Source organism: Chenopodium album, chromosome 20 (assembly GCF_948465745.1).
Source record: "Chenopodium album chromosome 20, dcCheAlbu1.1, whole genome shotgun sequence".
NCBI lineage: Eukaryota > Viridiplantae > Streptophyta > Magnoliopsida > Caryophyllales > Amaranthaceae > Chenopodium > Chenopodium album.
The window spans coordinates 33,100,692-33,125,864 of record NC_137853.1 but is presented as its reverse complement, the minus strand read 5'-3'; the positions used below and the strand labels follow the sequence as shown (position 1 = coordinate 33,125,864).

The window sequence follows — 25,173 nt, the reverse complement described above, 5'->3', positions numbered from 1 at the left end:
GACTCTTGAGTTTGTTCCAAAAAAAAAGTGTGCCTTGAGTTGTAGGTATATCATCTCCTTTTCACTTAAAATGGTATAAAAATTACAATCCGGCTTTGTTTGTTATGAACTTTTATAAATGTTCATATATGTATGTTGAAATGCTCATTATATTTAAAAATAATGAACATATTAATAAATGTAAAAGCATAAATATAAACTAATAAATACACATTTAAATGTATGTGTTGGACTACAATAAGACATTTTTGTTCATGGACTTTTTATTGCATTTTTGTTTTTTTTTTGGCATTTTTTTGCATTTTTTTTTATTTTTTCTAATATACTGTAGAGGTGGTTTATCATATCATTGTTTTTACATTATATATTATTAATTAATAATTTTTTAAAAGAAATATTTGTAAATTTAAAAAGTTTGAGTAAATATATACTTACATTTGTGAAGAATAGTTGTTTTTCTTCTATGAAATAGATTTCTCTGAACTGAAATTAAAGCACAATCACAAGCAAATTCTCAAAAAAATTAGGATTTGTATTTATAAATTTATTTTTTTGCTATAAACATGAACATCAATATTTACTCTTTTGATTTCCGCTTTTTTTTGGTGAACTTTGCTTCAGTTGTTTGATTTCTTTAGTTTCTAATGTCTGCCATTAATTGTTGAAGTTTTAGAGCTTAAGATGAGAGAGAAAATGGAGAGGGGAAATGAAGAGAGATTGAGAGGAAATGTCAGTTTTTGTTTTTTTTTTTTTTTTTTTTTTTGTGGGGTAGGAGAGATTATTGACAGCTTTTTAAATTACATAGTGGGGTGTATTATGGGGAGTAGTGATACGCTGGGTTTTGTAGGGGGTGTAGGGATAACTCCCTACCATAGGGTCTAGCCATAAATAATTAGCTGCCCTGGGTCAATTACGGGCCTAATCTGGTATTAAGTATTATTGGGATCCTATAAATGAATGAGCACAAAAATAGTGCAAGAAGATCTTGTCAAGGCTTTTAAGGCTCTATCATATAGGAGCTACAAAATCAGACTCAATGCATTAAGATGGTTCGACCGGCAAATTGATAGTGCGTGCACTAGTAGAAAAATACAAAAAGGCACCGCTCAATGGCCACCGGTTTTCGAAAACCGGTGGCTTAAAAAATGGGCGGGATTATATATATTTAAATTGCCACCGGTTCAAACCGAACCGGTGGCATAAATGGTAAAGGCCACCGGTTTTGAACCGGTGGTTTTGCTAAAAAAAAAAACGCGCCTCATCGGCTCATCTCTATTAGCTCAGCTATTCTTCTCTCTTCTCGTACTCTCTCCTTTCTATTCTCTCTCTTCTCGATTTCTCCGTCTCTTCTCTCTGCTCAAACCCTCCTTTCCCTCTCTTCACTTGCCTCCTCTTGCTCCATCTACCGCCGCCCCATCTACCGCCGCTCCACTCTTTCTTTCTTTCACTCCTCTCTTTGCAACACTACTAGGTAATTGAGTATTTGAGGGTGACGGCGGTGGTGAATGTTGTCGCAACCATTGTAATTGACGGTCTATTTATTCACTAGTGCCGGATCTTTGCAGATGTGGTGGAATTCTTCACGAAGGTATGTTGTTATTCGATTTGTAATCTAGGGTTTCCGATTTTTATCAATTTAAGGGTATATTGTTGCCTTTAAATACAATAACTGAATCCTACAATATGTTAATTGAGCGAGATATTCGAAATTATATACATGCATGTGTTGGTGAGTTTATTTTTTCCTTTTATTTTAGTTGTTTAGTCGTTTATTGCAGAAAGTTGAGGATGATAATTGGATTACTAAAGCCGTGGGATGAAACTTTTAATTTTTTTTTACTGCAGATTTTATCATGTCTTGTATGTTTATAAATGGAATTTATTTGCAAGTTCCTGAGTCAATTTTTCTTGTTTAACTTGTCCTTCGTGCATTGTGAACTCTAGCTTTAGAACATACTTCGTATAATATTAAGTAGTTCATTTCATTGTGATTAAGGCAAAAGTTCCTGAAATTGTACATACAATGGCTTTGTTTCTGTTTAGCAGTTCTTGTTCTTTTTTATTATGCATCAAGTCATTAACTATGGATTATAAATGTATACCTTTTCATGAAAAATACTTTATTTTGATAGTTATGCAATTACAAAGGAAATCATAAACTACGCCAAACTGGTGGAAAGGTTCAACATATAACCGAAGAAGAGAGTTGGGAAGAAAAAATAGCAGAGGCAAGGCGAAATGATAAAATTGTAAGTTAATTACTTTTCGTCCTTCTTTTAATTTTTAAATCATCCTTGGAAAGCAATAAAAAAGTTTGCTCACTAGACTTGCTGCTATCTATCTTCTACAAATTTGGCGCTGTTGGATAACCTTTTCCAATTCGCACTCAAACATTTTGTAGCAGTCTCTTCCTTGAGCTCTTCACATTACTCTTAACTACACTACTCTTGGCTTTACTTAATGTGGTCTTACTGCTTTATTTACCTTTGTGGAACCTGTCACTTTCTATTTCAGTTATGTCACTAGCCGATTGAGTGAAAGAAGCGGGATGACATATAGTTATGTAACTTATGTTCACCTTATGATATGAGTACGAGCATCTTACAAAGAGAAAACTCTTCTGAACTTTTCTTTGTATTGAGTTCCTAAGAAGTGTGGTATATATATGTGTGTTACTCACTATTATTGCCATCAATGTGAGAAGTTGAATAACATAAGATGAATGCGACTCTTGCCTAGCCTTCAGTAGTTTAAATTTGTTGATAAGTTGTTTCTCTTCCTCACTTATCTAGTAAATATACATAACTTAATACACCCTTAATTTCCTTTTTCTACAGGTTGTGGTTAAATTTTCTGCAACTTGGTGCAAGAACTGTAAAAAGATAGCATCAACCTATCGCGATCTAGCTGACAAGTATCCTTCTTTAGTTTATCTCTCTGTAGATGTTGATGAGATGACTGTAAGTGTGCCTTTTATCTTATTTTCTTGAATTTTAAAGATTTACTATAAAAATTAACCCTCTTACTGCTGCCCTGCCAAGGCTACTGCTGCAGCTGGCCTCGCAAGCTAGGTTGCAGCTACTGTTACCTTGCCGAGCCTGCTGCTGCAGCTGGCCTGGCAAGGTTGCAGCTACTGCAGCCCTGCTGAGGCTGTTGCAGCTGCTGGCCTCGAAAGGTTGCAGCTGCTGCTGCCCTGCCAAGGCTGCTGTTGCAGCATCCCTAGAAAGGCGGCAACTGCTACTACTCTGCCGAGGCTGCTTGTTTTGCTTGATTGTTAATCTATAACCTTTGAGGAAGGCGAAGTAATGATAGGAGGAGGGGAGGTGGGTTTTAGGAGAGGAGAGAATTAGCTTTAGGCTTTTATAGCCTCTTGTATGACCATTATTTTCCTCCTATATTCTTTTTCTTCTATACTAATCATTTAATTTTTTATAATCATATGGCTTCATGTTTGATTGGAACTTTTGGTATGCTGCAGGTTCTCTTGTTGGATGAGGTTACTGTCGATCTTGATGTAGTTGCCAGGATGGATTTGCTTGAATTTTTAAAGGAAGAGTGTGATCAGGTATGAGATACTGTCTTTTGCTACCCATGATATTCTACTAGTGCTGGGCAAGTTGCATTTTTTATTTTTTTTTTAAATTCGATCATTCTCTGGCAACTTGTAGAGGGGAGCTACAATCGTTTTTATAATTTTCTTTTAAGTGACAATGCTACATTGATGTATTGTTCATGTGATCTATGGTTTGTTTCGTTTGTATAATATTGTATAATATTAAGTTGGAAGTCCGCCGCCCCCCCTGACGTGACTCTGTAATAAGGCATAATTTACTTGAATTATTTCACAGGATTTTGAATTCACATCTAGGGGAACTTTCAAGGAGAGTGTGGCTTGATACAGAGAGCTTTCCATCAGTGCCTCACAAGGCGGCAGAAGCTGCAGCTGCTGCTGCTACATGCTTCTATGCTGCTGCTGCTGCTGCTGCATGCTTCTATGCTCCTAATGCTGCTGCTATGCTCTACGCCACTGCTGTTCTACTCTCGCTGCTGCTAATCTGCTTCTGTGTTGCTGTGCTGCTACTGTGCAGCCACTTTGTTTGTAACCTTGTATTTTATTTTATTTTTTTGGACAAAAATTGTAATATTACATCATTTTTTTATAAAAATATGTAAGTTTATGTATATGTTAGTGTTTATATATCAATTTAAGTGAAAAAAATGCAAAAAAAAAAAAAAAAATTTTATTTTTTTTGGCCATTATTGGCACCGGTTTTGCACAGGAACCGGTGCCAATAAACCTGACCAAAAATAGCGCCAAGGGTTATTGCCACCGGTTAACCGGTGGCAATACTAGTTTTTGCCACCGGTTTTGAACCGGTGGCCTTTGCTTCAGTTTATTGCCACCCCCCAAATGACCACCGGTTCAAAACCGCTGGCATAGGGGGTTTTGAACCGGTGGCCAAATAATATTTTCGCCTAGTGGTGTGAAATATGAAAGACTATGAAACTTTTTCTTTTCCATTCCAAATATCACAATAATTAGATATTTAAAAAGCAGGGGAAAGAAAATTACAAATATTGATGTACATAGCTTATTTTATTTGAATAAGAGAGAAAGTGCTACTTCGTATATGTCAAGTTTTTGTAGTCATTCACACATTATAGGAGGAATGCATCTTGTCGCATAGTTCAAATATGCATTTGTTGCATATAGGAGGGCAAAAATAGAAAAGTGCATTCAGAATGGTTCTTTTTATATTCAGTGGTACATTTTTGTTCTATTATACTGTACATGTATATTGTACGAGTACCATTTATGTTTTAGTAGTACTATTACATCTCACAGTAATATAGTTTTTTGATGTTCATTTACATATTTGTACTATTAGCATAATATTTACACCACTACAACATTTAATGATACTATTTATCTATAAAAAGGTACTTTATACTCCCACTACAACTTTATTACTACGTTGTCATCCTATATGCAATGTTTGTATATAAGATCTATGCACTAGACCTTAACCTTTATAGGAGGAAGTTAACACTTAGGGCCTGTTCACATTTACAAAATTGAGCTGAACTGAACTGAACTGAACTAAACTGATTGGAGCTGAACTGAACTGATTGGAACTGAATTGAGCTGAAATGAATATTTTATGTGAGAGGGAAATTAAGAGCTGAACTGAACTGAACTGATTGGAACTGAACTAAACTAATTAGAGCTGAACTAAACTGAACTGATTAAAGCTGAACTAAACTGAACTGAAATTAAGTAAATGTAAACAGGCCCTTAGCACTAGCCATTTGCTGATAGATGATAACAAAGCAAATAAAGTTTGAACCTAAAAAAAAAAAATGAAAATTTGAGATACTTCCATAGCATACGGTACAACTTAAAATAACTTCCTATTGACCCGCTCATAATATACTTAATTTTTATTCTTATCAAAGATCAATAGCTTTCTATTGAATAAACACTGTCACAATGCAAAACAATAACACTCTTATAAATAAATTCACCTTTTATTACTAATTACGTTAATAACAAAAAAATTAACATAAATTAGATTCACTCGGTCGGTTAAGGGTTACTCAACAAGAAGTAACTCAAGTCATAACCTTGACCAAGTAACTTGAGACCCAGACCCATGTTCATTACCCAGCTCAGAACCCAACATCTCATCTTTGGGACCCACAGGAGCAGGTAGGATTGCCTGAGGAACAACAGCAGGAGGGTTAACCGTGGCAGTAGCAGCAGCAGCGGATTGCGGTTTCCTGTCCTTTAACCTCCTATGACAGAACCACATCTGCAATTTCCGATCAGTTAAACCTAATTGAACAGAAAGCTCTGCCCTCAATGCTTCTGATGGGTATGTCGCAACTGCAGCAACAAAAATAAATAAATAAATAAATAAAACAATCAATCAAACAATGAATATTATCAGAAACACTTCAACATTAACAAAATTGCAAGCAACAAAGAACAAACCCTGATAGGTTTTCTCAAGAACTTCAATTTGAGAAAGCGCATTCATCTTCCTCAACACAAAAACCCTAGAAATCGACGAAAACCGAACTAAAATTAACAAATCACAAAATCAACAACAACCCAGATGAGCAATTACCCCTAATCGAATTGGGTATATGAGAATCAACGCAAAGAACAAAACTTGAATGAAAATCGGAAGTTAGGTATTTTGACAACGAATAAAAAAAGAGGTAGAAAGATAGAAAGAAAGAAAGAGAGATAAAATTGCATTAATAATTTTCCAAAAAAAAAAAAACAGAAATCAGAACAATAATGATAGCAACCAAGTAGAAATATTAGAAGAATTAAAGCAACAAAGTATTAGTAGTAGTATTCTTCAATGTACTCCGTAGTTATTTGTTTCTCTTATTCCTCCAAAAAAAAAAAAAAAAAAAAAAAAAAAATTTGTTTCTCTTAGAAAATAATTAATAATAAGAATAATAATAAAAAAAAATGTAAATGGGGTTGGTTAGAGAGAAGTAATAAAATAGTTGTGGACTCTTACCTAAAAAAGTAGTGTTGCAATTATTATGAAACAATTTATAGTAAGGGTTACCTAAGTTATTTTGTTAGGGGTTACCCGAGTTATTTAGTCAGGGGTTACCCAAATTATTTAGTTAGGGGTTACTTGAGTTACTCGGTCAGAGATTACTTGAGGGATTGAGACAAGGGTTACTCGAAGGATTCACTTGTCAAGTGTTACTTGAGGGGTTTTGAGGGGTTTTGACAGGGTTACTCGTGGGGTTTACTTGGTCAAGGGTTACTTGAGGGTTTACTTAGTCAGGATTACTTGAGGGTTACTCAATCAGGGGATACTTGAGGGGGAGGGGTTACTCGAGGGGTTCAGTCATGGATTACTCGATTAGGGGTTACTCGAGTTACTCAATCAAGTGTTACTTGGGTCGTAGGGGTTACTCAAGGTTTACTCGGTCATGGGTTACTCGAGCAACTAGATTAGGGGTTACTCGAGTTACTCGGTAAGGGGTTATTTAAGAAGTTCAGTTAGGGGTTACTCGAGTAATTCGGTCGGGGTTACTTAAGGAGTTTAGTCAGGGGTTACTCAGTGAGTGGTTACTTAAGGATTCAGTCAGATGTTACTTGAGGCCTTGAGGGGTTACTAATTTCGGGGTTACTCGAGAGGTTATCAAATCCCTTTTAATTACCTATCCATAAAACTCAAAAGCTAACCAATTATAATGTTGACCCATCTTCTTTTGGGCTTTCCTATCCTAACATTTCAAATTAGGATCAATCTTATTCTTGTGCTCTTACGTACTCCAAAAAATGTCATCATGGTCTACATATCCACAACAAGATATTTAACACAAACAAGAAATAAGTCAAACATCTCTTCCAATCCAAGCAATGCTATTAGCTTTACTAATTTTCTATACTCCATGTGTAATTACTTATTAATTTCAAGTATGACATGCAAACCAAATACATGATAAGCACTAGCAATTGCTAATTAAGTCAGTTTATCTTAGTCAAAAACTTAATTCATAATAATAACATTCCACACATATTTACTTATGACTTAATTAATATCTAATATTTAAAGTTACTTAAACTATATATATAAATATATATTTTTTTTTGTTTGAGGCAAAGGAAAGGGAACCTTTCATTAAGTAGTGGACAAATTGTCCATTAGTACATACGATGTTACATCACTAGAATAATGATTAATCCAAACTTGCTCATCACCGAAAGGCACCAAGTTTGCTAAATGGTGCGCTACAAAGTTCCCACTTCGCTTTACATGAGACCAAAGAACGGAAGAGAAAAAAAGAACAAACTTCTAAAACATCTTCTAAAATAGAATTTAAATCAGAAAGAAAAATGGTGGGCTTAGAGAGGTGAGAGATGATGTTCATGCAATCAGACTCAAGGATGATATCCTTATACCCATACTTACGTGCAAGGCGAGCTGTGAAGAGGATGGCTTTACCTTCAGCTCTCAGGGGGCCATCTACACTTTGTCCTCCTAGTGCCAGCAAAGAGAACCTCGCCCTTGTGGTTTCGAGCAACCGTCCCATTACCAACCCATCCTTCAACACATAGGGATGCATCACAATTAATCTTGATGGTACCTTCAGGGGGGGCACACCAGGTAGTAGGGCTCTTCTTTTTTGCAACAACCTTCGATCCATAAACGCGTGCGGTATACTGATCATAATCTGAAGCCAGTTGCTGCATTCTTGTTATCACTATGTTATGAGGAGTCTTCTTGCCATTGAAGACTTTCTCATTCCTTCTTGCCCATAAGCCAGAGAAGAGCAACCTCTCTTTGTTGTATCTTCACATCCTTTGCACACCACAACTCGAATTGATCTTTGAAGTCCGATAAAGTGCCAAGCCCGACCAGTTTCTCACACTTTGCCTCCACCCACAAGTCTTTGACAGCTTCGCAATTGAAGAGAGCATGCTGCATTGTTTCGGCTTCCTTTCTACACCAGGAACACATATCATCTTCAGTCATATATGTCTGTATTTTAGCAGAGCATGCACTGGGAGGGAGTTGGTACATAATCTCCACAGCAGGTGACGAACCTTAGGTGTGGTTTCCAGCTTCCACAAATTAACCCAGGATTTATGAAACAGGTCCAGGTTGCACTTCTTCCCAATCATGTATGCTGTCTTTACTGAGTAATGCCCATCGTTTGTGAAGGCCCAAGTCAGTTGATCTTGTGGCAGACGAGAGCTTTTGAACAAGTATCACTATGGAAGATTATTTTATCAAGAATATAAAAAGATTACTTACATAATCCTTCTCTATATTCAATGACACTAATCATGATAGGTAAATCAAGTCAAAACATATATAATGATTTTCATGCAACACATAATATTTGTAACAATATTCTTCTTATAAGAGACTAAATCATACAATTAAGTCAATAATTCTTAATCAAAATTATACATTCAAATTAAAATAATAAAAATAATGAAAGCCTACATACCACAAGAAAAATATTAAATAAAAGACAAGTCACAAATCAAACATCTATTCCAATCCAAGTAATGCTATTAACTTTACTACTTTTCTATACTTTATATCAACATAAGTGTCAATACTTATCAATTGTGTGTAATATAAATAATTAATAACGTTTATATATTTCAATATGAAATAATTATATTTTACACATTTATTCCAATAACTTATATTTCATACAAGAATGAATTCATGCACAAACTTACAAAAACTAAACCAAATAGCAAAATAATAATGGCTAATCCAAATATATTTATTTAGCTCTTCACTAATGGCATTCTAATTTGGTTAACGAGACGGTGCGCGCACGTGCAAAAAGAACTAGTTTATCAAAAAGATCAATGGGGCTCCCTCATTCAAAAAGATTAAGGGTGTGTTCTATTAACCTGATTTTCACCTATTTGAACATATATTATCTTATATGAGCTTACTTGAACTTATCAAAACTTATAAGACCTTGTTAAAACTTATTTTAGTTGTAATTTGTACTTGGTAACCCTTATTAGAACTTAATTTTCTTAAACTAAATTTATCTAAACTTGTTACACTCGAAATAAGTGTAAATAAGGTGAACAGAACAAACCCTAACTCATTGAACCAAACTATTTTCATTTTTTTAAAAAGCTTGACCACTTTGTATTTTAGGCCCTAGCTTCGTGGCGTGTCCAAAATCCATTACTAAAACAGTTAGACCGAGTCAATTTTTGCTACCTCTAAGGGCCGGTTCTATTCAGCTTAATTCAAGTCCAGTTCGGTTAAGCTCCAATTAGTTCGGTTCCTAATTTCCTTCTATCATAAACAATTCATATAAGTTCAACTCCAATCAGTTCAATTGTGTTGTTTTCATTAAATCGGAACAAGCCTTAAGGCTCTACGAGTACCATCCATGCATCCATCCCTTTTCATTTCCCATTTCCACCAACCCAATATTACAAACGTCCCCCCTCAAAAAAAAAACTACCTAACCACTCTTTTACACTCTTACCAACTCACCAAACCAAGCATCTTCTTCATCATTCATCAACCACCTTCTCTCCTCTCCGACGAACATCCCAAAGCCAACAACCCACTCTCTCTCTCTTTCTCTCTCTAAAAATGTCAATCTCTCTCCTCCCAAAACCCTTCCTCTCCACCCCTCTCCCTTCCTCCACCACCACCACAACCACCATCTCCCGCCCTTCACTCTCCTTCTCCGTCAAAGCCTCCGCCGCATCAACCACCGCCACTCCGTCGCCGGCGAAGCTCACCAAAGCTCACTCCATTGACTCCGTTAAAGCGCGTCAGATCATCGACAGTCGCGGTAATCCCACCGTCGAAGTCGACCTCTTCACCGGCGATGGCCGTCTCTACCGCTCTGCTGTTCCGAGTGGTGCCTCTACTGGGATCTATGAAGCTCTTGAGCTTCGTGATGGTGATAAATCTGTGTATGGTGGTAAAGGTGTTCTTCATGCTGTCAATAATATTAATCAGATTTTGGCGTCGAAGCTTGTTGGTGTTGATGTTAGGTGAAATCTTCTTTCTCTATCTTTTCATTTTTTGATCCAATACTCGAAGATGATAATCGTATAATTTGTTGAATAGCAAAAGTATGTTGTTATTTGTATGATTGATGGTGATTTATGGTATGGTTGACTGAGTTGATGTTGACTGTTGAAATGTCACTGTTTATGATCGTATTTGATTGTGTTCATGAAAAATTGTATTGTGTTAGACTTGGACCGCTTGATATTGAAATTGATAGCCCGTTAGCACTTTTACGGCTGGTTTGGTAGACAGTAATAACTAATATATGGCTGTGATGGACTGATGGTAATAAAATCAAAACGGAAAAATTGAATAGGAGAGCATAATATACAGTATTGCTAAGTATACGGTAATAACTGAGGTCATGTTGAGTTGAAAGGTCACTGTTGATGAAAAATTGCATGGTGTTAGAGCGATTGATAATGAAACTGATACGGAGTAGCTTGTAATCAGTTCTTTAACGGCCCGTTTGGTAAGAGGTAATGGTAATAAAATAAAAAATGGTAACAAAAAAATGGATAGGAGAGAGTAATAAGAACAAATATATATTGTTAAGTACTTTTGTGGCCTGTTTGGTAGGCGGTAATGAATCTAGTGATGATGGATTTATAGGGTAATTAGTGTTTTATGCCAATGTCCATGTTATTACTGAACACAAGTAGTTTTTATTGAAATTATTAACAACAAGTAGATTTTATTGAAATTATTAATAACATTGGCACATTGCATTAGTATATTGCGAATTAGTTTATCAAATGTGATGGTGGTAGTGGTACCTAGAATATGTTAATGAATATGATTTGTCATACTGGATTCAAGTTTATGTTATGCGGAAATAATTACAAGGGAAAGGGGAGGGAATTGTAGAAGTGCTAGTAGTTTATCCGGCTCTTTGTATGAGATTTGAGTGAATGCTCCTAATATTAAGAAGATTTGAGAAGTGTAATTGTCTCTACGAAAGATGTTTCCATCTCATTTTTTTGGCGAGGTTCAACAATGTTACTTTGTATTTGTATTGATAGAAACTATAATTCATTACTGCCCTTCACTCTGCTAGGGATCAGGCTAATGTTGACGCCCTCATGTTGGAGATTGATGGAACTCAAAACAAGTCAAAATTAGGAGCTAATGCCATACTGGGTGTATCCCTGAGTGTTTGTAGAGCTGGTGCTGGGGCAAAGAATATGCCCTTGTACAAGCATATACAGGAAATATCAGGAACCAAGGAGCTTGTTATGCCTGTTCCGGCATTCAATGTGATAAATGGAGGAAGCCATGCCGGCAATAATTTGGCCATGCAAGAATTTATGATATTACCACTTGGCGCATCATCATTTACAGAAGCACTTCGTATGGGAAGTGAAGGTCAGCAATTTTGCCCTTGTTCAACATTGAACTTCAAATTTTAAATTTAAGTACTATTTTAGTGGATAATCATTTTACAGAGTAACTCCCACAATCAAACATTGGGTTTGGTGCCTGATAATTGATAATGATATACTACTTGATTGTTTAGGCACTATGTTTTACGCCTCTATTGGCTGCTTGATGTCATCATCACCCTTTTATAGATCTATTGTGTCCGGCTGATTTCACTTGGCTTATTCATGTCAGCCTGATGCCTGTTTTGTTTCTGAGGTTTCTATTGTGAAAATAATAATTACTTTAAGACACTGGTTGGCAACAGTTTAACTTAAAAAACATTTCTATTGCAGTGTATCATATACTGAAGGGGATTATCAAAGCGAAGTATGGACAAGATGCTTGTAATGTAGGAGATGAAGGTGGTTTTGCACCAAATGTTCAAGATAACCGTGAGGGACTGATCTTACTTATGGAAGCAATTGAAAAGGCTGGTTACACTGGCAAAGTAAGAGGGCATTTTCTAGTGCTAGTCTTTAAGCTCTTTTTTATACACTACTTCTTTTTGGGAGGTTTACTTATGAGTGAACTGTGATTATGCAGATCAAAATCGGGATGGATGTTGCAGCTTCTGAGTTTTACACCAAGGATGGGAAATATGATTTGGATTTCAAGAAACAGCCAAATGATGGATCTCATGTGCATACAGCTCAAGGTCTTTGTGACCTCTACAAAGAATTTGTCAGAGATTTTCCTATTGTTTCTATTGAAGATCCATTTGACCAAGATGACTGGAATTCATGGGCTTCTCTACAATCTTCAGTAGACATCCAACTGGTTGGAGATGATTTGCTGGTGACTAATCCAACGAGAATAGCTGAAGGGATTAAGAAAAAGGCTTGCAATGCTCTGCTGTTAAAGGTAACCTTCTATTTTCCTTATATACTATCTTTCTAGTCTGCCGGGAAAGGGTGTCATGAAAAAGTTCATGACACGTCAATCAATCAAATTTCATTATGAACATCTAGGAATGTAAAAGGATCCTTTTGAATGGTAAATGGTTGACTATAAAGTAGCTGGTGGTTGTGATCAACCCATTGTATTTTGACAACAATGCTCATTTCCTTGGCAATAAGTTGAGTGAGCTAGTTATATGGAAAGTTTAACAAATAATAGTCATGGGAATGTTATACTCCCTTCAACCCAATTAAGTTTGCCTACTTGTAGTTTGAGGAAATGTTGTTGCTTATCAGACATTATCTTAATAAAAAGGTAGATGTGATGGGAGATAGAGGGATAGTATCTTATTCAAAGTAGAGGAGATGAGAGGTAAGTGTTGGGTCTAGGCCAAGGGTAGAGGAGAGAAGTAATAAAATAATAGTGGATCTTTGCGAAAAAAAAAGGACAGATGAAAAAAGGAAAATAGGCAAACTAGAATGTAACGGAGGGAGTAAAATTAAACTCTTGCCAAATTATGTTCAAACATGAAGAATTTGAATGATCCACCCCCCTCTTCCCCCCTCCCCCAATTTTGGTTGCATCCATAAGTATGGAGATGAGAGCAGAACAATGGCAAAAATTATTTTGCATCTTGTGCGAACTTGTGAGTATGGTTAAGGGTAGATTATGGAGGGATATTAAATATTATCAGTAGTTATGTGAAAAACAGTTAGCTACAAAAGGCCTTTATTCAAACAGTAAAACAAACATTATATCTTTCAGTATTTCCATCAACCGTGACATGCAAAGGATGATAATTATGCGATTATTATGTTGATAAGCATTGTCCTTGACCCATCCGTGCGTTTGTTTAGTACATGCTCCCAAACTCATTAGATATTAAGGTTTCTTTTAATAAATTTTTATAAATTAATTAATTAATTTATTTTAAAACTTTCTATTTAACAACAATTGGAGGATATCAAGATAAAAAAAAAACTTGTCAAAAAAAAAAAAAAAAAAGATAAAAAAAAAAACATGGACACTTTCAGGCTACCTTTTACAAGTAAATGCTCCTAATGATCATATTTATGTGAATTTCAGGTTAATCAAATTGGTACTGTAACTGAATCCATTCAAGCTGCCTTGGACTCAAAAGCTGCTGGATGGGGTGTCATGGTCAGCCACCGCAGTGGTGAGACTGAGGACAATTTTATTGCAGATCTTTCTGTTGGCTTGGCTAGTGGACAGGTAATAGCTCTTTCACCTGCAGCACTTTAACGATTTCCCCTGTTATAAAGTTAGATATTAATTCTTTGCATTATGCTTTTCAGATCAAGACAGGTGCTCCTTGCCGCAGTGAGAGGTTAGCCAAATACAACCAGGTACTACCTCATTCTGTTGGGACCCCTGCTTTTCTTCTTCTGTTTTTCTGTATGGTTGACATAATAACCAATTAACCACCCGGTTTTATGAAATGACTATTGTTATTTGTTACCAAGGTTTTCCCATGTGTCTTTCACTCATTCTGGGTTATGTTTGGCTTAAAGGAAACCATTTTATTAAGGGTACAATTTCCCTTTTGTCTGTTTGGTTTGTAAAAGTAGTAACATTAAATTCTTTGGTTGAATTTATTTTTCACGAGGGTGGAAAAGTTTTTCTTTATTAATGTAAGATTGTAAGAAATGCCACAGTTTCTTTTCTATCCCTCACTACACCTCCCCTTTTCTCGGCTCCATTTTCCTTTTCCCTTTTTCTTTTTCTCGATATTTTGGTGAGCTAGTGAACAAAGGAAACTGTAGTTTGAAATCTGAAATCTTCAAAATGTTTTCCCTTTGCCCCAAATTTACGTTAGCTCAGCGATTTAGTACAACACCTTGTACCTTCAAAATGTTATTAGTATGCTAGCTTAATGTGTGAGAGTTTTAAATTTCACTATTGTTTGTTGATTGTAATGCATTTGTATGCAGCTTCTGCGCATTGAAGAGGAGCTTGGAAATGTACGTTATGCTGGTGAAGCTTTTAGGTCACCATAGAAATGGAGATTTTCCCCCAAGAATTCTTTATTGAATAACCAGGTGTTCAACATGCTTTAGCAAGAAGCTGCAGATTGAAGAACCCAATTGTATACTCCGTATTAAGGATGTAAACTGCAAAGTTGAGAGCGGGCAAGTCAAGTATCATAAGATAGAGCTTACGATCTACAGTGTTTTTATCGGTTACCGTGCTTCATGGTTACTCTCTACCACTGTAATATTTCCACTTTGGTAGAGTTTGATTTCAGTTGTGGAGACATTTATCCTATTGCATACAATTTTGTCTCACAAGAGAGCATTGTTGCTGAGTATTGCATGCACTGTTATTGGCAAGATGGAATTTATAATGCATCCTGGTTGATAAATTTCTAGATCTCTGAGTCAGACGATTTCATTTTATGGTTGCTAATTTAATCCCTCACCCGAATTAAGGAGAAGCTATCGAAAAACTTAAAACCTTGCATGAGTTGCATCCTAGAAAATACTACGTACTTCGTATGATTTTGATAAAAGACCTATAAACTAATTCGATTTGATGTAGAGTTGAGATTAATAAAAGATTAAAATGATGAGCTACAATTTTCTTTGATCTGGCTCTCAATACTTAGATGAATGTCATGAATCTACCTAGTGACACCAATCATGAAAGGAGTACATACATTCATAAGATGTTAATTTATAATTTGGTTCTAATCTACTACTCCATATCTAGTTTCTTTAAAAAAATTACATCTAATTTGAAATGAAAGAGGCAAATAGGTGTCAATTACATTTGACCCAATCCGATTCGAAACCATCTTAGCGCCATGTAAGATTATAAATAAGAGATTATCAATTTCTTTAAGAATTAATTAATTCAAATGCCACGCAAGCAAAATTAGCGAATGATATTTTTAAATTTAAATTAATTAAATATAATATATTATCTTTTGATATTACAAATTTTAGCGTATGAATACAAATAAAAAATATTTTTTAAATGTTTCAAAAAAAAAATATTTTGTAAAAAATTCAATCAAACCGTGCATTGCACGGGCATTCTCTAGTATATGATATTATGATTCATGTTTTGACTCGTATGGACACAATAATTTAGTACTTTATATGATCCAACTTAAAAAAAATTGATTCGACCCGATCTCACCGAGATTCAACATAAAAAATTGACTCCACCCAATCTCACCGAAGCCAATCCAACGCTCAAATTGTCACCTCTAGTAGTGACATTGGCGGGAAAAACATGAATATGCAAAGTAGAACACTGACTCAAATACAGGTAGTATCAATGGAAGGTAGCGAAAGCGAGGCGATTTTCGAGTCATTCAATCTTAAACCTCAGCTCTTCATCAACGAATCCCTAAATGTTGTCGATGAATTAGTTGATGGCGCTTTTCACCACTTTCATTCGTACCTCTTTCTCTCTCCTCCTAACCCTAATTTCGACGCAGTTTTTCTAAATTTTCTCGCTTTTTAACTCGTTTTTTTTTTTTTTTTCAGGGAAGCATCGAAATTATTGAAGACTGATGGCACTGACAGAGCTGAAGATCTTCAAAAGGTACTCCCAATTTGCAATGTTTTCCCACTATTTTTGTCGTATTTTTCTGAAATTTTATACATATTTGCATAAATTTATGCCAATTTTTACTATAATTCAGTATTCTGGAAAATATAGTTTGTTTGGGAGTTAGTTGTGCAAGTAATTTGTAATTGTATATGGGGAATTTTATTTTTATTTTTGTGGTGGGAGAATTTAGGTTTGGGTTAGGGGTAAACAATTCGAGTTTCGATGATGTGGATGGATTGATTGGGTGAAGATTGAGCAATTAGATGTGAATTGGGTTGTAATGAACAATGGCTGAATCGGGTTCGATTATCTGAACTGATTACCTTCTTGTTGTGTCGTTTTAAATACGGTGGGACGTTTTGGGTACTGAGGTATGATGGTATAAATATGGAATGGAACTTATCTCATCATTTGGAAATAATTCTGAATGCATTTCCGGGATGTTCACTAGAATGCTGAAATTAAACTTCTCTTGGTTAACTTTGTGGACTACAAAATAATTTCTAGGGTAATTTAGGAAATGAGATGAGTTACCATCCATTCTTAATGTCGTATTTGCTCAATTTTGCCTCTCATACTGATTGCTGAGACCATGGTAGATGGACACAAAAGTTGTCTTGAAGGGTTTCTTTGCTGACTCTTTGCTTCTCGTGTATTTCATGTGTATTTTTCATACATTCTTTAGTCGTGGGTTGCAATTTTGTTTATTTTTATTTCTTTGAAATCACAGGGTATTGATTATATTCAAAATACAATTCAAGCATCTTTGGACAAGAGGCTTGTTATGTGGGAGCAATACTGCCTTCGCCATTGTTTTACTGTTCCTACTGGGTTTTCATTACCTTCTGGGGTAGGTTTCTTACTCAGAATTCTTTTTATTGATGTTTTTAGTTTTACTATACGGTTTTATGGATTCTTACCTCTTTTTCGTGTTTGATGCTAAAAGTATGTATTTGTTGTGGGTTAATTTATATTTAATATTGCCAATTACTATCTTTCTTGTGTGACATGAATAATTATCAAACCATCGTTCTTTGGAGAACCAATGCATTTGAAAATCGTGTTATCTACTCGCCTTCACTTGCCAATAACCTTTAAATTGTGAAATGAAATGGTTTTTAAGTAAGCCCATACTACATAGAGTGAAGAAGAGATACAAGAATATTTGCCCATGTGATGAGGAAAGAGATAAAAAAGACACCACTTACACAGACACACACACACCCCCCCCCCCCCCAAAAAAAAAAAAAAAAAAAAAACGTATTTCAAAAATCAAAACAGAACAAACAAGAAGTGTTAATGAAATTGCAAACTGAGCAAGTTTTGATTATAACGGTACCACTTACACCCTTTGTACCACTAATAATGTCACCTTTTCTTATTTCTTGTAATATATCTTCCTCTCATAAAATAAATCATTTGCATAATTGTCTAGGATAAGGGCATAAGAGACTGTGTTTCTAATATTGTTACCAATGTAAAGTCATTGTAGGCTCTTATCTAGTCTGAAGTATGCACATAATGTGACGATAGTGTTTTTTCTCACATTGCCTTAGCGTTTGAATATAAGGGTCTGTATCATCTTAGATGATTTTTAGAGTATAGAGACACATCTAGACCAACGGATGAACTTTGTGTTGTGACTGAAATTCTTTAGGTGCATCTTGGCACGTGGTGCTAATTTAGTAGTGTGAGATCTTTAGTCTCAAAAAGTCAAAACTCCAAAGCATCACCCTAGAAGCAATTGCCTTATCCTCCTGTTAGCATTCTGAGAGGCACAAACCATTATCCCAAACACTAAGGTCTCTATGTTTTTGCTCTATTAGGTTAGCCTTTTGTCACATCCTATATGCCCCCTTGCACAATTTTTGTAAATATACTAAGTATAGAGTTGTGCAGATCTAAATGCATTTACTTTTTTCCTTGGCGTTCTAAAAGTGCACAAATTGGACAGAAGTTGAAGTAAAGATTTAGGAATAACAAGGGCTTACTCATGTGAATAAATTTGGTTTTAAGAGCCATTGCGTATTGGTTGCTGCTTATTGTCTAGGAAGTTTAGATCATATTAGGAAGTTGAATCATACTTTTTCTCTAAAAGCGCCGAGGTTGAGAAATGTAGGCTCTCTTTAATTGTTTTGGTAGTAGTGAAGACTATAGAGAAGTTTATTTTGATTGCAGGATGTAATAAATCCTGTCTACCAGCGGGACACAATTGTGCTTATACACTTCTTATTTATTATTAACTTTATCAAAGGCAGTATAGTTGGAGGTAGTGTATAAAAAGGCTTGTCTGAGGTGCAAGGCAACCTGGGGTATGTGCCTTTTTTTGGTTCAAGCGAGGCTTTTTTTGATGAGGCACACCAAATCGTACATTAGTTTCCAGATTTTGCACCTCTCTTCAATAAGACGGCAAGGCGCACATAAAACACAAGGAAATCCTATACATTTGTTGGAGGGTGCTCGATAGTCAGTAGCAGGGTAAGGTCAAAAGCTGTTAAAAGGAAATAATTATGTCGTACAGCAGCAATATTGCTAGTGATGTGGGTAGTTGCTTCTGTCATACAGCAGTAATAGTCAGTACAATGAAACATGATGGAATTCAGATAATAATGCAAATATGAAGAAATAAAATTCAAGCAAAATAAGGGTAGTTGCTTTTTGATAAACTAGGAGGAATCCTTATAACACTAATGAATTTTATTAGAATTTGGGTAGATAATGGGACTACTCTTTGTATTATGGTCATTCTCATACAGGGTCCATCTGGTTGATTTGTCTAAAATTGAAGTCATGGTAGATGTGCCGGTAGTCTGACCAACATATCCTTTGTTTTATTAGGAATCTTTTCTACTAATGCCTTATTGTTTTACCCTACTTTATGTATATGACAGAGTTAAACAGAGAGGAGCGTGTGTATTCTGTCCAACCCCCTTGAGTTTTGAGTAAGCACTATAGCAAAATTTTGCTGTTTGATTGTACTTTGTTAAAAGTGCTCCAGTGCTACCCTTTAGTTTCTGTTATGTAGTTTAGCTGTTTGGATGACTTTTTATTTCATGTCATGAACAAGTAAACAACATAATTTATTCAAATTTGAAGGATATTTGAGGGATGAGGCATGGCCGCATGGCTGGATATTTTGGGGGTGTGGTTACTTGTCTTAATTTCTCTCCTTTTGATCATTCACCTAGTTTTCTTAGCTCACGTATTAGTCTTAAGCAACTTCCTATGACTCTTATCTTATGCATCGGGATTTTTTAATATAGGCTCTTCTAGGTTTAGGGTACGGAAGTGTGAATTATCCAATGACAGGCCATATTTGATTGAAGTTCATATCCAAGAAATTGGGTGATATTATGATTATTCTTCTTTATTCCACAAATCTTTCCGTTTACGTTATCAATTTTAATATTAGCAGGGTGTTTGGATAGAAAATAAAGAAAGGAAAGGGAGTGAAGAGGAAGAAATTTAATTCCATTGTTTGAATAATGGAGAAGAGGAGAGATGAGGAGGGGAATCTTATAACAATACTCGAACTTGGTGCAACCAATTACAAAGAATAGATAAAAAAGAAGCGAAGAAAATGAGGGTAGGAGAGAGAAAGTAAAGAGTGGTGGACAAAGAAGTAGGGGGAAGGAGGTGCGAGAGATTAATGAGAGTGGGACAGAGAAGCAAGGGAAAGAGGGGAGGGGGAAGTCGGAGAACATATTACATATGTTCTGGATTGTTACCATTTTCTGAATCTTCTCAATTTTTGAGATACTAATTTCTTAAATACTTAAGGAAACAATATCCTTCTATTCCCCTCCCCTACTTTTCCCTCACCCTCATAAAGAACCAACCAAACAACCAGAAATCCCTCCCTCCTGTTCCCTTATCTTCTCTCCAAATCTTTCAATCCAAACACATTGTAAGCGTGATATAGACAAGCTTTAAGATTTTCAAACTATATTAAGGACTATTTGGTTCGGACAATCCACAATCCAACATAAGATGTGGTTTATTATTAAGAATCGAGGAAGTACTACTTAAAATAAGATTCATCATTTGGCTTAAAAGAGAAATTGGATGAGATTTTGGACTTGTTATAGCTAGTATTTTATCCAAAGCTTTGTTATGAACTAACCTTCACAGATGGCTTTAGATTGACCTCGATAGGAATCAGTTGTGACATACTAGGAAAGGTTACCGATGGGAACAACAATCTATCCTTGACAATGTAGGGTTCAAGGCTTCAAGCACATTAGTACTGTATACAGGCTCAAGCTTTTAGTAGAAAACAATAGTGAATTGTGATTATACTAACAAAATACCAAAGGTTAAGAAAAATGTATTGGTAAATGGTCTTGATGTTCTATTATTTTCTTCTTCTTGATGGTTAGCAGCAGGATTTAGGGCATGTTAATGGTTTTTGGTTGAAATAAGGAGAATTCACAGTTCTTGCATAATGCCATAATGCTTACAATAATTGTCAGTGGCCTCAACAAGATGATTTTCTTTGGGATCAGGTGATTTTCCTAGCTCTACTTTTGGGCTTGACTGCTTGAGCTTCACATTTTTCTTGGGGATTTTGTGGATGCTTCTGTTTTTGAGAAATATGATGACACTTGGGAACTTTGTTATGAATAAATGTTAAAAGATTTCTGGTGGTTGCTTACCCATTTTAAGCTGCACTTCATTGTAAGTTGCTGGTGTATTTTATACCATAGAAAAAGAGGGTTTCCATTTTCCGAAGGACTGGGACCTCAGTGAACTACTGTCTTAGCTTTGTTGACAGCTGTCTCTTATACTGAATGATGGTTACCCTTTCCAGTATTGTGGGTGTTTTACTAATTGTGTATTGGGCATCTGATGTCATCTGATGGCTTATATTGAGAACCCAAGACCTGAGCGCATCCAGGCCCTTAACGTCTGAAGTTGCTAACTTCTTTTCATCTTTCACTATGGATATAGGCAGTAAGTCCGCATTAGTCATAAAATGACTAAAGCTATCGACTTGACTACTATGAGTATGAACCAGAGGCTACCTATTAAGCTCAGGGTGAGTTTGCAGTTGGAGCATTAAAACGTTAAATGGTCAAAATTGGACACAATTCTTTTTTTTTTTTTTTTTACTGTTGTAGTGTTGTCCACTAGGAGTGACATTACAGTGGAGTTCAATTTATGACTTCTTGTTGGAATGGGTGTTTAGGCACTATGCTATTATTTTGTGATCATCTCTACAATGAAAATAATTGCATAATGCCATTAATTCACGTATTTTGATGCCTAGATGCAATATTGCCAATCAATTGGAGATGTAGTTAAAGCACTGCTTCAGCCAATAGCTTACCATTTTTGCAATAAAGCTTTGTAGGATGATGCCTATACCATTCAGTGAAGAGTGTGTTTTATATAATATGACGTGTGCTACTAAATTTTTTGTATCTTTGCACACTACTTTCTCAGAATCATAGTTGAACAATGATATTGATCAATTATTTATGGATGCTATCAAATAGTGTGGTTGATTCTAGCAAGTTAGCTACCGTGTTGAGGCAGATCTTGGAAGTGTTTAGTCCAATTTATTTCTACTGCTTTTGATGTGATTGTCTTCTTCTAGAATGTTTACTGATATTACTCTTCAGGATGAAGCTTCTGGTGATGATCTAATGGACCAAGATGATCCTAATGATGAGCAGGTAGAAGCACAACTTGATAATTTAAGGAATAAGCTTGCAGAGGTAAGTAAATGTTCTACAAATTGTTATACAGGAAAGCCTTTCATGGCCTGATATTTGTATATCTACTCTGTATGCATTGATGTCCTAGTCTTATGTTTCTTTTATTTCAATATGTGATCCAAGGCTGGAAAAGAGTGCTCTGAGTTGAAACAAGAATTGCGAGAATTAGAAAGAAAATCTACCATGAGCAACCAGTATATCTCATCTGTGAATGAAGCACTACAGTTGTATGAGAAAAGTTCTGCACATGATATGTTCCAAGGTAATGACCAAGCGTCTAGCTTTCAGGTCATTATGCATGTATTGATAATCTTAAATTGAAGATGGACTCCTTTTCTTCTGTTTGACTGGAAATGTAGAGGTTGTTGTTCTGCTGTGTTCAGATGGTGGATGATGTGCAAAAAAATTGTTAGGCGGCTACAAATTGCCGAATTGGTCATACTTTGTTAGGCTGGACTTAAATGTTGATTTCTTGATAGTTGAGAAGGGGCAAGGGTGGCATTTGCTCTACAAAGCAATAGAATAGTTTCATCAACAGAGAAAAAAAAGGGCGGGGTGTGGGGGGGGGGGGTGTTGACAGGTGAAACAAGATAGAGCATTTTTTTAAGCTAGAATTAAAAAGATATTGAAACTAATTACTAGTTGTATCAGAGAAAAAGGTATTTTTTCTATGAAAGTACAAGAAATAAAGCCATTCATGTTGGACAACTGAAATTAGATATAGGAAAAGAATTTAAACAAACCATTCGATCCCATGGCACCGATCCATTAGTCTTATTACGAAAGATACGGTCATTATGCTTGAAGCAAAGCACTTTTGATGGTTTGTCCTATCAAAATCAGTATGGAATACATTTTATTTGTATATTACGACCCCACAAAGAACTAGAACATGTCCACTTTTCCAGACGAGCTAAAACATGGTCTGTCTTGATCATATTTTCCAGTGTTTATTGTGACCTATTGACGCTTTAATACTCTAATTGACTACAATTGTTGTGCTTTTGTTATGGGAGTGGTCTTCTAGTGGTGACTTGCGACTTTGCGAGCCTTCTGACTCCGAACTGCTGTATTATATTGCTGAATATTGAGACTGGTATTTTAAAGATTGTTTTAGTTGGCCAGAAATAATAGTCATGTCGGTTTTCAGATTCTACGTGAGGTCATTAATGAACTTGGGAGTCATCATGTTGAGACTGATAAATTTTCCATGTTCTTTAGTAACGCTCCAATTTCTTTTAGGGAGAGGTTTTGCTTTTGTGGGTAACTATCCTCCTGTATATTCTTGTTTAGGGACCTCCTTGATGACGCCTTTATTAACCTAGCTCAGATAACATTTTATGTTATATTAGAAGTCCAAACTCTGTATCTGGTCTGTCTAAAGTCTATAAATACTATACAATAAAAGGCTCAGACAATGAAACTGAACACTGCTCTTTCTCCATGTCTCTTTTCTCTTGCCAAGTAGAATGAAATATAAGAGAATAATTACTTTTCTGCAGATCTGATGAACGTTGCATCTGAACTCCGCCACAAAATGGAGCAGCTAAAGAGCAAAGAGATGAAAGAGATTGAGCGCAGTAGGAAAGAGAGGGCAAATGATGCAAATGGAGATATTCCCGAACTCAGATACAGCAAGGGTACATTTACTTTACTTTTATAAATGAGAAATTGCAATTTTTCAGTTCTATATTGCCAAAGTGGATAATTCATCTCTATTGCAGGTCTTTCCAAGTTGGGGTTGGATGATCTTCAGGAGTTCATGACCAAGATGAACTCGATGACGTAGGCTATTCTTTGTTGTTCTCCATGCCCCCTTTCCCCCCTCTTACTCTGAAATTACCAGGTGAAGTGATGTTTTAAATTTGTAATATCTGTACATATGTGAAGATTAAGTTGTAGTAGCAGTTGTTTACACTTGTTAAAATTAATACATCACAAACTTTATGGTGTATATTACTAGATAAGGGATGAGATCCAAAATTCTAATAGAGATTATAGCTTAGTTATTGTATTTGTATAACCTAATCTGCAGTGTGAGAACTTAGATGGCGACAAATTTCGTGCAACTGATGTGCTTTCTTGGTTCTGATAGTCTGTTTCTGGAATCTTAGAAACATCTTTAGCTGATCATGGGAAGTTTTTGCAGTAGTTAAATTGCACAGCTTGCATTGCACAATGCACGTATATATTGCCTATGATAGTATGTGTGTGACTGTTATTTGATAAGCCATGTCCTCTGGTCTTATAAGTTGGAATAGGCCTTAAAACACAGGGTCTAATGCTAGTTCCTTACGTAGTAATTCCCAACATCATGTGGGTTTACCCCTAAGAATGCAACCTACTGGGAGGCTCCGAAGACAGGGCCGGCCTCATCGGATTCTGACTGCAATGCATGGAGCAACGACAAGGACAAGTTGTGCTACGATTGCAAGTCTTGCAAGGCAGGTGTACTAGCCAATCTTAGGGAGGAGTGGCGCCATTTCTTGATCTTCAATATCACAATCTTTATCATTCTCTTTGTCATTTATATGGTTGGTTGCTGCGCAATCCGTAATAGTTATAATCGTTCTTCCAACAAGCACACTTAGTTTGGTTTAGCATCACGTTTGTTCATGTTGTGTTTTTAGCATAGTTTTTTTAGCTTAATTAAGTTCTTAGACTAGTATTTTCTTTTCTTATATTTTATAGGTTGGAATGTTGGATTATTGCGTTAATTAATCAGTTTGTGTCTTAGATTGTTAATTAAGTTAGTTTTATCTATGATTTGGAATATGATTTATTTGGTGGATTTATTTAATTTAGGTCATAGTTTGTGCTATTACTGCTATTCTAGTCTATTGTTAAATTTCTACTAGTAGCAATATTCTTTTACCTTCCAAGATATGGTTTTGTCCAAACACATTCGAGCATGCTCGGTAAGGAACTAGTAGCAATATTAATTTGCTCATTCCCATATAAATTTTAAGAGTAAACAAACTAAGCAACCGTTAATT

The 25,173-nt window shown here is 35.7% G+C and overlaps 3 protein-coding genes and 1 long non-coding RNA gene across 4 annotated transcripts; 3 read left to right on the top strand and 1 right to left on the bottom strand.

Annotated features, from left to right (window-relative positions):
• The first annotated feature begins 1,418 nt into the window (after positions 1 to 1,418).
• On the top strand, positions 1,419 to 4,184 carry LOC145598822 (uncharacterized). The gene is made up of 4 exons (XR_014103626.1): positions 1,419 to 1,588; positions 2,133 to 2,249; positions 3,479 to 3,565; positions 3,849 to 4,184. It is a non-coding gene; the product is annotated as an uncharacterized LOC145598822 (long non-coding RNA).
• Positions 4,185 to 5,358: 1,174 nt separating this feature from the next.
• Positions 5,359 to 6,314, bottom strand: LOC145599427 (homeobox-DDT domain protein RLT2-like). The gene is made up of 2 exons (XM_081655812.1): positions 5,996 to 6,314; positions 5,359 to 5,887 (listed from the first exon to the last, which is right to left on the bottom strand). The coding sequence occupies exons 1-2, from the start codon at positions 6,039 to 6,041 to the stop codon at positions 5,619 to 5,621; spliced, it is 315 nt and encodes a 104-aa protein (XP_081511938.1). The 5' UTR covers positions 6,042 to 6,314; the 3' UTR covers positions 5,359 to 5,618.
• A 3,681-nt stretch (positions 6,315 to 9,995) lies between these two features.
• On the top strand, positions 9,996 to 15,239 carry LOC145599309 (enolase 1, chloroplastic-like). The gene is made up of 7 exons (XM_081655708.1): positions 9,996 to 10,537; positions 11,614 to 11,921; positions 12,272 to 12,426; positions 12,522 to 12,839; positions 13,962 to 14,108; positions 14,192 to 14,242; positions 14,828 to 15,239. Exons 1-7 carry the CDS (start codon positions 10,128 to 10,130, stop codon positions 14,891 to 14,893), a joined length of 1,455 nt encoding a protein of 484 aa, XP_081511834.1. The 5' UTR covers positions 9,996 to 10,127; the 3' UTR covers positions 14,894 to 15,239.
• A 918-nt stretch (positions 15,240 to 16,157) lies between these two features.
• Positions 16,158 to 24,246, top strand: LOC145599130 (protein MIS12 homolog). The gene is made up of 7 exons (XM_081655541.1): positions 16,158 to 16,300; positions 16,391 to 16,448; positions 17,188 to 17,307; positions 22,082 to 22,177; positions 22,301 to 22,439; positions 23,680 to 23,817; positions 23,902 to 24,246. The coding sequence occupies exons 1-7, from the start codon at positions 16,179 to 16,181 to the stop codon at positions 23,964 to 23,966; spliced, it is 738 nt and encodes a 245-aa protein (XP_081511667.1). The 5' UTR covers positions 16,158 to 16,178; the 3' UTR covers positions 23,967 to 24,246.
• Positions 24,247 to 25,173: the final 927 nt, after the last annotated feature.